Source organism: Macaca nemestrina, chromosome 16 (genome assembly GCF_043159975.1).
Source record: "Macaca nemestrina isolate mMacNem1 chromosome 16, mMacNem.hap1, whole genome shotgun sequence".
Taxonomy (NCBI): domain Eukaryota; kingdom Metazoa; phylum Chordata; class Mammalia; order Primates; family Cercopithecidae; genus Macaca; species Macaca nemestrina.
In genome coordinates, this window is record NC_092140.1 from 80,316,855 (window position 1) to 80,330,004 (window position 13,150).

Here is a 13,150-nt window from a genome sequence, read left to right on the forward strand (position 1 = left end):
TACCGGAAAGTAGAAAAGACTGGGAGTGATTAAAAACCACTGCACAGCAAAACTTTTAGGAGTCAGCTAAAGCACTACACACAGGAAAACTGTGGACTTAAATGCTCCTATAAGAAAAGAAAAAATCACTAGAACTCAATGAGCAAAATATCCAAAATCAAAAGCTAAGTTTAAAAAAAGTTATTAAAACACACCATCTTCTGCAAAAGTGGATAAAGAAAAAGAAAGAATGCACAAATTTATAGTATTAGAAATAAAAATGAGAGCCAATTATAGCTACAGTAGGAATTTTAAAAATACAAAGGCCTTCCTTGTTTAAATACTTATTTTGTTCCCTTGGAAAATCCCTAATACCTATTTTCACAATTATGAAACTGTCCTAAGGAGCATGGAATGCAATAGAGATCATGTTCAATAAGATAACAGAGGTGAAAGTGCTTAGTGACCTATAAAATGTCAAAGAAATATATCCCATTCATTTCTATTAATTATGAAATAGTGTAGCCTAGGGATAAACCACTTTCCTATATCCTATCTAAAGTTAAGGGTTGTTGAAGGGCTCAGATTTGATGGTGTGATGATCAAATCTTAAATCCTATTTAGCTATTAAGAAGTAGTGGTGGCTGGGCATGGTGGCTCACATTTGTAAATTCTAACACCTTGGGAGGCCAAGGCGGGCAGATTACTTGAGCTCAGGAGTTCGAAACCAGCCTGGACAACATAGCAAAATTCCATCTCTACAAAAACAAACAAACAAAAAACACACACAAAAATTAGCTGGGCATGGTGGTGCACGTCTGTAGTCCCAGCTACTAGTGAGGCTGACATGGAAGGGTCACCTGAGCCCAGAGAGGTCGAGGCTGCAGTAAGCTGTGATCACACCACTGCACTCTAGCCTGAGCAACAGAGCAAGACCCAGAAAGAAAAGAGAGAGAGAGAGAGAGAGAGAGAAAGAAAGAGAGAGAGAGAGAGAGAGAGAAAGACAGAAAAGAAAAGAAAAGAAAAGAAAAGAAAAGAAAAGAAAAGAAAAGAAAGAAGGAAGGAAGGAAGGAAGGAAGGAAGGAAGGAAGGAAGGAAGGAAGGAAGGAAGGAAGGAAGGAAGGAAGGAAGGAAGGAAGGAAGGAAGGAAGGAAGGAAGGAAGGAAGGAAGGAAGGAAGAAAGAAAGAAAGAAAGAAAGAAAGAAAGAAAGAAAGAAAGAAAGAAAGAAAGAAAGAAAGAAAGAAAGAAAGAAAGCAGGCAGGCAGGCAGGCAGGCAGGCAGGCAGGCAGGCAGGCAGGCAGGCAGGCAGGCAGGCAGGCAAGCAAGCGGGGAAGTGGTGGTGGTGATGATCCCTGAAATCCACACCTTTCATATGTATGTTCTTTAAAAAAAAAAAAAAAAAATTCTCACTTCTTCTCTACAGTACTTGTTATAGGACTTGGTAAAGTGCAGTGTTCTTAGAGGATATATAGTAAGTTGATTATTGATGAAATGGCAATGTTTCACGGTGCTTTTTATCTGTCTCGTTAGACAAATAAATGCAATTTGGAACTTGTTCATTTAGGGCTGGCAGAATAAACTTTGACAATCATATAAACAAAAACATATATACAATTGAATGAGGAGTGGGTATTTACCTCAGTTCCAGAGCACTAACCTGCTGCACAAAGATCTTAACAACTCTATTAAGATCAGAAACAGAACTGAAAACAAAACCAACAAATTCTGACAGTACTCTCGTTATCGAAGTCATAATATCCCTTTTGTGTCGCTCTGTTCTTTTTTTCAATACACACACTGATCTGAAACAACAGCTATGATTGGGTGATATGTAATAATGGGAAAATCCTCTTTGGAAGTTATGCCAAGTATGAACTATCCTAAAAGGAATGGAATCTGATAAGAAACAGTCAATCATTCACGCAGTCACACTTCATAAAGCCTGTCAGCTACCAATGGCAACGGACATAATTTTACAGGCACAATAATTTATAAACACATTAATAATTTTAGGGACCACTGGCTACAGGTTCCACCTTGATAACAGATGCCCAAAGAGCACTAGAAAAGGCAAAGTTTAAACTCCACATGGTTGGCCGTGCACATGCACTGGATGACTCCAATGGCCCCTTCCATCTCTGCTATCCTGTGAAAAATGTTTTCAAATTTTAAGCCAGTTCACTTTCAAACTCCAGTTCAGTTCACTGTGTTTTTGGTGTCTTTCTGCTGAGCTGTCATTTCACAAAACAAAACCTGACTACCAAAGACCAGCTTGAAAATATACATGAATATATACACTAAAGTTTTCTCATTCTCCCTTTGAATGAGGTAAGATCCTCATGAAAGAATGTGGGATACACATTTGTATTGAATGGAACCAAATTCCTCCTCCTTTTCAGTTTAGGAAGACACCATCAATTTTTTCATTTTTTTTAGAGAGAAGAAACACCATCCTACAATTGAGACTTTCTTTAAAATTGTCAGTGCAGGGAGAGAAGACATTTCTTCTACAAGTAAGAAGAAATGTAGTTAAATTTAATTTTTAGTTCACAACAAAAAAATACAAAGTCTGTGTTTTCTAAGGCAACCCTAGCATGCAAGACGCTTGTCCCAATCCAAGATGACTCCTCAGTGTGACTCCCAAAGGAATGTGGGGATACTGGTTATGGGACCATCAGGAAGCTGGCTCTTTCTGCACATTGTTCAGCAGCCAAAAAGAATGCCAGGCTGCAGAGAAAGCAGCCAAAACAGATTCCTTTTATGGTGTGATAACATTTTGTTCAAGAGACCGCCCTGTTCTTTACAGGCAATGCTTCAGAACCCACTCCTAGTAGGTGGGGAGAGGTTGGGACTTCTAATGAATATAGCAGGCCTAGCTGGGTGTATTTCACCCTAGAAAAGTAAAAGCACTCACCAAGAGTTCTGGAAGCAATATGATCAAATACTATACAGAACTTTCATTTCTTGGCAGCCGCTACCCGTGAGATGAGACTTTTTAACCAAGGTCCCTATTCTTAGATTCACAACACTCCTACTATTGCCAAGAGTTTTGCTAGTCTGGGTTATTTTATTTTCCTACGGTACATTTTCTTCATGAGGCTCATCAACAACCACCTCTCCAGCATCTTAAAATAGATTTTTAACTTTGTGAGGCTTTCCTGTGTAATTCAGGTTCAAAGTGTTGGTTCCTCTATAGGAACAAGTCTTGCTTAATCATTTTTATTGTTCTTGGCCACATTTCTTGGATTAAGATACTTTATAACAGGAAAAGACACAGTGGCACATATACTAAACTAACATAACCTTTTGTTGTGAACACCAAGAGGCAAAGATTAAAAGCCCAGATCCTTCAAACACAGGCTACATAAACAGCAATAAATTAATATTTTCCACAAACATAACATTTCTATCACGTGAGAAAATGTGAAAAATATGTAAGTGTTTTTAACTGCACTTCACAGTAAGGATTTTTTTCATGTGCTAACTAAATTTATCTCTAGTTTGGGACTAGAGGTTGTTGGCACCAAGTGGCCTTTTGACATTTAAAGACAACCTATTAGCCAAAAAGCTGGTTAGGCAGTGACATATCACCAACACCGCCACCACCACCATCATCATCATCATCATCATCACCATCAAATATTTATGGCTGTTTACTCAGCTGAAATACACAATATACTCCAGAGGGTGTAATCAATTTTGAAAGGTTCCCATGAATTCAAAGTAGCTTCATATGGCATCTCTCCTACTTTGGAATATACAAAATTAGTAATTTCTACATGTAATTTACTGAGAGGAGAAAAAAATCTAAATAGAGTGAGATCATGTTGATTTTAAGTATAGACAGACAAAATCTGTGAAAGTTTGAAAAGCAGCTTCTTTGCACTATTTTATCTAACAAGTCTTTCTTCTCAGTTAATAGATATAAGAAGAAAATTTCTAAGTGTTACAGAAAAGAAAGTATTTTAGGGTACTTGTTTATAAAATCAGACAAACTTGCCTATTTGTTAAAGCTCTTTCAGATCATACTATACTTGATATCGTCTACCTTAAGGGTGAGCTCAAAAGTAATTTACAGTTTATTTAATTTCAAGAAATTCACACCGACTTCCCCATACATCAAAATTAATGATAATGTCCTGCATTGATTATATATTTCTTTCTTGGATATATAAGTTTTTTTTTTTTTTTTGGCATGCTATCCCATTTATAACTACTGCAGAAAAAAAACACTAGATTAGCTCTTCTACAAAGCAGTGTGTTTACAGCATCCTAAGTCTCTGCGTACTTTTCAAGTGAGGGGATTGGCAGTCTCTCCCCAAAGGCCAAAAGTCAACGAAGTCCACTGCGTCCCTTCACCATACCCAACAAATATACATTTTATTTTGCTAACTTAATAATATCCAGGAGGAGCAGAAAAGACATGAAAAGGCCACAGTGGCTAACCCCGGTTGTTGTGGAGGAGACATCACGTCGTGATCATACACAGGCACGATATTCTGCGTTCCTCCTGCTTACCAGGCTTGGGGATGGCTGGGAGTGGGGTGGTAGTCTGTGGACAGGAAGAACTCACACGGACAACACTATCATGTGGATGATACTACTCAACATCTGAGAAGACTTCAAAACAATTTTATTAGATGACACTGGTATTTTCTAGATACAACTACGTATTTGGAAGTAAACAAATGTGGCAGTCACTGTTTCACAGATACTAATAAATCTTTTAGGAAAAAGCTATATTGCATTCAACATCAAATCACTCCCAAACTGATAAATATCTCAATTTCAAGGGTCCAATTCCTAGAAGACATGTTTCAACTATACCCAATAATCAAATAGGAATTAAAGGCCTTATAATTGAGTAACACAAGAGGACCAGCTTCTTGATTACTTTAAAGATTATTCTCATTAATATTTTTATTTTATTTATTTATTTATTTATTTCGAGATAAAGTCTCATTCTGTTGCCCAGGCTGGAATGCAGTAGCACAATCATGGCTCACTGCAGCTTCAACCTCCCAGACCCTCTCACCTCAGCCTCCCGAGTAGCTGGGACTACATGCGCACGCCAGCACACCCGGCTTATTTTTGTGTTTTTTTTTTAGTAGAGATGGGGTTTCAATATGTTGCCCAGGCTGGTCTTGAACTCCTGGGTTCAAGGGATCTGCCTGCCTCGGCCTCCCAAAGTGCTGGGATTACAGGCGTGAGCCACCGCGCCCGGCATACTACTTTATGTCATACATTTATACTCATGTAATAAATTTATAGGAAGTTTTAAAAATAATTTTGTGTGTGTGTGTGTGTGTATATATATGTATGTGTATATAGTATCTGGCTTTCAAAAAGTTTAGAGGATAGCCACACATTTTTCTTTTATCTTTATACAATACCTCAGAGAGGTAAGCTTTTTCTCATATTTTCTCTATTTGTCAAATTCCTTCAAAGAGCACATGATTCAATACGGGAGAACAGGTCTCAGACATGGCATTATTAAAAGTAGCAGAAGTGGACAAAGAAAAACAGAACAAAAACAGAATGACCCACGTACGTTGAAGAAAACAGATACAACCATGAAGCTAAAAATTACAGACTGAAAACAATATTTAAAGAGTTAGATGCTTAACAGCCTCTTTCTATATTCTTTTTCCTTTCCATTACCAGGAATTCATCACAAAACACTGCTTATAACATACCACATGGTCCTCTTCAGCCATCATCAGTTTCAATGAATTCTCCATCTTTGCCTTAAAACATCCTCGGATCCATACTCCAATATATACTTCCTACCCATTTGAAGACAGCAATAATCTCTTCTCAACTAGGTGTGACATGGAAACCAAAACCATTTTACTAATGTTCTAAAAATATAATATACATTTTAAGATTACATTATCTGGTATGATTAGCATTTTAAAATCCCTATCATCGTAAAAGTAAAATGTCATCTATACCCAAAAGTTTCTCAATGAACATGGACTAAATACAACAATGCAAAGTTAAATATATAGACTTACTGCATCCAGGACTACCAGCAGTGAAAATGTCACAGCAGGACAGGAGTAGGTAAGTGAACTACACATGCTTTCCCCTGTATATGTTGGAATTAGAGTACAGATGTCTTAGGGAGATACTGATGCAAATTCTATAGACACCTATGCTTGCTGCACCAGGAAATTCCAAGGTTATTAACACCCTACTATGTCAGAAACAGCAAGAAAATTCAAAACGGTCAGATAAGTCAGAAATCTGCAGAAGTGAAGATTAGATACATGAGCCTCCAGACGATCCTAACAGTAACCTACACCTTATTTACCAAAAAGAAGTTAAGGCTACTTAAAAAACTGCTAGGATTTTTTTCAACCCTGATAAAAAAACAAACGCACTTGGCCAGGCACGGTGGCTCACATCTGTAATCCCAGCACTCTGGGAGGCCAAGGCAGGCAGATCATGAGGTCAGGAGATCGAGACCATCCTGGCCAACACGGTGAAACCGTGTCTCTACTAAAAATACAAAAAATTAGCAGACGTGGTGGCGGGCACCTGTAGTCCCAGCTACTTGGGAGGCTGAGGCAGGAGAATGGTGTGAACCTGGGAGGCGGAGCTTGCAGTGAGCCAAGATCACACCACTGCACTCCAGCCTGGGTGGCAGAGTGAGACTCCATCTCAAAAAAAAAGCACTTCTACAGAAATGCAACGGAAACTCTTTATTTTATTTTATTTTATTTTTTTGACATGGAGTTTTGCTCTTGTCTCCTAGGCTGGAGTGTAATGGCACAATCTCTGCTCACTGCAACCTCCACCTCCCAGGTTCAAGTGATTCTCCTGCCTCAGCCTCCTGAATAGTTGGGATTACAGGCATGCGCCACCACGTCCAGCTAATTTTGTATTTTTAGTAGAGATGTGGTTCCACCATGTTGGCCAGGCTGGTCTCAAACTCCTGACCTCAGGTGATCCACCCGTCTCAGCCTCCCAAAGTGGTGGGATTACAGGCAGGAGCCACCGCACCCAGCCAGAAACTCATTTTTGACTTCAAGGAAAACAAGAGAAAACCAGTAATTTTTGGTAGCCAACTAAATCAAAACAACAATCAAAACTAAATCAAAACTAAAAAACCACTGACATTATACCTGGTTCATTGAACTTTCTGAAGTTTGATGTCGGGTATATCTGTTACTCAACACAAGCCTTGCTCCCCTTTGCACACCAACATGACACAACTGACATGAGAAAAGGTTACATTCAGGCTTGCAATTGGGGATCTTGTATTCACGGTAAAGATAGATTTGATAAAACAGCTTCCCTCCCTCTCCTGACATCTCAGATATGGGGAAAGGATTTAGAATTTGACCAGAGCACCTAGCTGCAAAGTCTAAAACCAAGGCCTTAAAATAACTGATTTTCTTAACATCAGAGCTACTCAGGAGCATTAATACATGATACCATGTTGTACATAATCAATCAATGCACATTACTAAACCATGCTCAGCAAACACTGACCTAAGTTAGTGGGATGGAAAGATAGATAGCAAACTTCGTATCTGGCTACAGTTGTTCAGTGCTCCTCAACTTTCTTAAGAAGGCTTAAAGTGAATGAGCTCAATTAGTACTAGGTAGCAAGGCCCAATGTTATCAATAATTGCCAAAGCTCACCCAGGCTTTCTCTCTTTTTTTTTTTTTTTTTGATCCTTGTCTGTCCCGACAACCAAACTCTTTTTCACTTCCCTTATACTTCCTCCTCCAAAATCTACATGAATACTTGAAGACAACATAATTACAACCTTACAAATACCAAGTAGACAAAGAGAATAAATGATATAAATCATTTTTTTAAAAAAACCCTTGTCATATTGACATTCAGGGAAGTCTTGCACCAAGAGCAGTATTAACAACATTACAAATTTATTAGAAAAGTTATTACTTAAAACATCTTTGTGGGATCTACATCAAAGAAAAATCAAGAATTGCAAAGAGTGAAAAAAATGGATAGAAATGAAAGCATAAGTTTTTTATTTCTTTCATTGAATTTGATTACAACTTTTATGTTTAACCTACCTCAAGTTCAGGTAAGTCAGCATCTGGAGATTAACGATGGCTTCAGGAATGACTCTGATACAGTTGTGATACAGATTAAGAATTTCCAGTGATACAAAATGGCACAATTCCATTGGAACTTCAACCAGTCTGTTTTTAGATAAATCTATGAGAAAAGGAGAGAATATTTTCTCAATAAAATTTGAACAAAATCAATATACTTTTATTAACCACAAACACTGTTTTTCTTAACATTATACATTTTGACCAACATTATCATTTTTTTTGCACCTCTGTTACTACAGCATTGTGATTTCTATTTCCTTTTTCTATTTCCTTGACAAATTCTGGAACACATGGGATTTGGAAAAGCAAAAATGCCGTTAAAACTTTTTAGCTCTCTAAAGAACTTTTTACTGTATCTAAAAATTATTTTATTTCCAACTAATTCTACCAGACAAGTATGTAAAATGCTATCCTTTAACATATCTGAATACATACATATTTACCAAAATTATTAATTCAAGTTTGCTTTTTTTTTTTTTTTTTTGAGACAGGATCTCACTTGGTTGCCTGTACCGGACTGCAGTAGCACGATTTCAGCTCACTGCAATCTCAACCTCCCGGGCTCAGGTGATCCTCCCACCCCAGCCTCCCGAGTAGCTGGGACTACAGGCACGCACCACCACACCTGGCTAATTTTTATAGGAACATGTCTTTTACATTCTTTACAAATGAACACATAACAGACAATAACCAAGTATTTTATTCACTAGAATTACTGAGAGCTTATAATATATAAGACTGAGATAAATTGTGTCTATTAAGAACTGATTCTATGAAGCACAATCAGCAGTAAAACTGGACACCACTGGGCAAATGTACCAAAGAAAGCAATCATAGTCCTCAGAACAGTGTAATCATACAGTATGGCCTACAGTATTACCATCCCAATGATAAAATTATGCAATAGTCCTTAATATCTTAATATCTAAATAGTCTTTAATATCTTAATATCAAAATGAATGGGAGATGTGACTGTCAAATTCCATAAAACACAGAATATAAGAACCACCACTTTTGAAAACAACTCAACAATAATAGATAACCTCACCCTGTATCAGGAGGGACTCAAACAGTAACTGAAGATTATCAGTAAATATGTAACATATACTTAAGGAACCATACCTTAGCCAAAGAAAACACAGAAAATGTAAATATGTCAATATCACAGATTAAATAGATGTTAAAGAGCCACCTTCCCTCCAATAAATAAATACACAAATAAGCAAAATCAGGACTAGTTAGCTTCAGAGGGACAATTCTAACAAACTTTTAAGGAATAATTTTGAGAATGATGGTTTCCAGCTTCATCCATGTCCCTGCAAAGGACATGAAATCATCCTTTTTTATGGGAGCATAGGGAATACAAAGATCTTATACTATCAAAACAATTCACCTTATAAACAGACCAAAGTAAAATAGTACATGATCATCTTCAAGGATATGTAAAAGGCATTTGGTAGAATACAATATTTATTTTTAAACAACCTTATTAAGGGATATTTTATATATTTTACACACACCAGCAAAATGACACAAAAGAAGACATGTAATTTATGATAATAGCAAAAGGGCAAAATCCCCAGCAAATCTTAAGGAATATGCAAAATTTATATGACGAAAACTTTAAAATGCTACTAAGGCAAAATTTTAACAGGTGATGACAATTAATTATATCTGTATAATTTAAGGCACTTCCAATTTAAACAAAAAAATACTTCCAGAATTTAAAAAAATTTGTTGGGGTTATTATACAAGTTGATTCTAAAGACCTCACGGTAAAATAATGTGAAAATAGTAAAGTATTTCTCAACAAAGAGCCCTGAGAGGATGAACTCTCCTGGATACTAAAAACACATCATAAAGCAATGTGGTGGATAGATGGGAAGGTCAATGGCATGAATTACTAAGATGGGAAATGGGTCAAGAGACATACATATGGAAATCAAGGCCATGGACCTGACTGGTAGAGGTCTGCACAGCAGAAGGTGAGCATCAGGCTGGCAAGTGAAACTTCATATGTATTTACAGCCACTCCCCACTGCTCACATTACCGCCTGAGGTCTGCCTCCTGTCAGATCATCTCGGGCATTGATTCTCATAGGAGCACGAACCCTACTGTGAACTGTGCATGCAAGAGACCTAGGTTGCGTGCTCTTTGTTAGAATCTAATGCCTGATGATCTGTCACTGTCTCCCATCCCCCTCACATGGGACCGTCTAGAGCAGGAAAACAAGGTCAGGGCTGCCATTGATTCTATATTATGGTGAGTTATATAATTATTTCATTATATATTACAATGTAGTAATAACAGAAATAAAGTGCACAATGAAGTAATACACTTGAGTTATCCCGAAACCATCCCCCACTCTGGCCTGGGGAAAAACTGTCTTCCACAAAACCGGTCCCTGGTGCCAAACAGGTTGGGGACCACTGAAGTATGTAATAAAGGTGGCATTTCAAATCAACAGGGAAAAGACACAAGGCCAATAGTTTGAGAAAACTGAATAGCCACCTAATACGAACAAACAAAAAAAAAACATGACTACCTATCTCGCACCTTTTATCTCAATAAAGTCTAGATGAATGAGAGATCTACTGTGAAAAGCCGTAACAGCACCAGGACAGCATGGGTTGTGTTTATGATCTCAGAATGGGGAAGGCTTTGTATGAATAGTATAAAGCGAGAGTGCCAAATTCAACACACACACAAAAGTATGGCATTTTTAAATCAAAATCTTCACCATAAACATTTATGACAATCAAGGAATGGGGGAGGATGGAAAGTTCTACAATTCATAAACCCAATAGGCAAATTTTTTATACACAGAGTTTCTACAGTTGACAGAAATAAGACAAATCGTAAACAAGAAAAAAAAAAAGAGATATGAACAGATGGCTCACAGAAAATGATATACAAATGGCTCTTAAGCATATGAAAAAAGGATCAACCACACTCAAATTAGAGTGACACAAATTACAACTACATGGGATAGTATTTTTCATCTATTAGAATGGTGAATATAAAAAAATCTGATAAACACATTGTAATATTGAGGCCATGGTGATGTGAATGAAGGATATTTTTCGGTAATATCTGTAAATATTACAAATGCACATACACTTTAACGTAGCAGTCTTTCTTATCTACAGATATTCTTATACATATGCAAATGACCTATTTTTTTAGCATGGTTCCTTTTTTTTTTCTTTTTTTTTTTTTTTTGAGATAGAGCCTCATTCTGTCACCCAGGCTGGCGTGCAGTAGTGTGATCTCAGCTCACTACAGCCTCTGCCTTCTGAGTTCAAGAAATTCTCCTGCCTCAGCCTCCTGAGTAGCTGGGATTATAGGCATACACCACCATGTCCAGCTAATTTTTGTATTTTTAGTACAGATGGGGTTTCACCATGTTGACCAGGCTGGTCTTAAACCCCAGACCTCAGGTGATCTGCCCACCTTGGCCTCCCAAAGTGCTGGGATTACAGGCATGAGCCACCACGCCCGACCAGTATGGTTTCAAAGAGCAAAAGATGGAAGGAAAATAAAATACAAGACTGGTTAAGTATTAATATACCATTAACAAACATCATAAATATGCTAAAATTAAATCAATTGATATTAATATAATATTAATTCTATTTTGTGTGATGGAATGTAATATTAAACATTATATTCCATAATGGAATACTAATACTATGCAGCCACAAAAATGAATGAAGCAGCTCTACATGTGCTGATACAAAACAAACTTCAAAATAGATTCTAAATGTTTAAAAAAAAAAAAAAAAACAGTTGCAGGACAGTGCATATAGTATTTGTGGGTTTTAATGAATATTTACATAATTATTTAAATATAAGTAGATTATGTCCGGAAAGCTATACAAGAAACTGTTTAAAGTGGTTGTTTCTGGAGAAAGGATCTCTGGCTAGGCAGACAGGAGTGAATGGGAGGATGACTTCTCACTGTAGATACTTCTGTGTCTTTAGAAATATCACTGCATTGCTTATTTGATTGTGATATGTAATATATACACATTATGATAACATATGTAATTGTGTGTATACATACCTCTGTCTCATTCGCCTATCAGCATTCTTATTCTTTCTCTGCACAAAGAATTTCGTTTCACTTAAAAAGAATTAAGAGGCCAGAGCAAACTGTGAATTTCCTCATATTAAATTAAGGAAAATATTGAAGCAAGCCTCCTTTCACGAATGTTTAGAATCTAAATAGAAAAGAATTCCAGAAGTCTCCTGCGTTCTTCCTTTTTGAAACACTTGACTAGACGTAGTGATCTTGATGTGCTACACGGCTGGAAATTTGCCCAGGAAACTTGTATGTGTTGTTTCCTTCAGGTTCAACTCCAAGGAAGTTCCACTGAGGGCCCAGTTTACATTCCAAACTTTACCTTTCCTGAGAACTGCTAGAACTATACTATCTAATTGAATGAACAAGATATAGAATATATGCACGTAGAATATTTCAAGAACTATTTTAGGTAATGGGAGTGTTTCTGTGATTTCAGTGTCACTAATGTTTCTTTAAGCAAGAAGAAAATCGTATTTTTGTAGAAATACTGTCACATAGCTACGAACCTTTTAAAGGACAACGAGGCATAAAATTAATAATAGAAACCACTCTAACCTGAGAGCAGAAGACTAGTTCTAAATCTACGACCACCTGAAATGTTTGAGAAAGTTGCTCAATTTTCTGGGCCTCCATTTCTGAATAGGTAATATTAAAGTATATAAAACTAGATGAGTTCTAACATTCTTTTCAGAGCTAAGATTTATGTGAATAAGTCAAATTTATTCTGAATTCAAATATTTTAAGTCAAAAATATTCAAAATCCAAGAAATTTTGTTTCATCATCATAATTAATAGCAGCAGTTAAATATCACAAGAAGTTATAAAATACAAACCCACCAATACTGTAATTAAATATTTGCATATTATGTTAATAAATTTGACATTTCACTGTAGAATATATATTCCATCATATAATCTGAATTTTAAAAGTGTTCTGTTTTCAAACTTGGGAAAAATGTAATGGTAAGACAAATAAGTTACA

At 36.7% G+C, this 13,150-nt stretch overlaps 1 protein-coding gene across 5 annotated transcripts in view; it reads right to left on the reverse strand.

Moving 5' to 3' along the window:
• LOC105490674 (leucine rich repeats and calponin homology domain containing 1) overlaps positions 1-13,150 on the reverse strand; it is a 204,122-nt gene that overhangs the window by 95,797 nt on the left and 95,175 nt on the right. For all 5 annotated transcript variants that reach the window (XM_011756544.3, XM_011756546.2, XM_011756543.2 and 2 more), the window contains exon 2: positions 8,036-8,180. In XM_011756544.3, the coding sequence (XP_011754846.2) occupies positions 8,036-8,180 (145 nt within the window). The remainder of the gene's footprint in view (positions 1-8,035; positions 8,181-13,150) is intronic.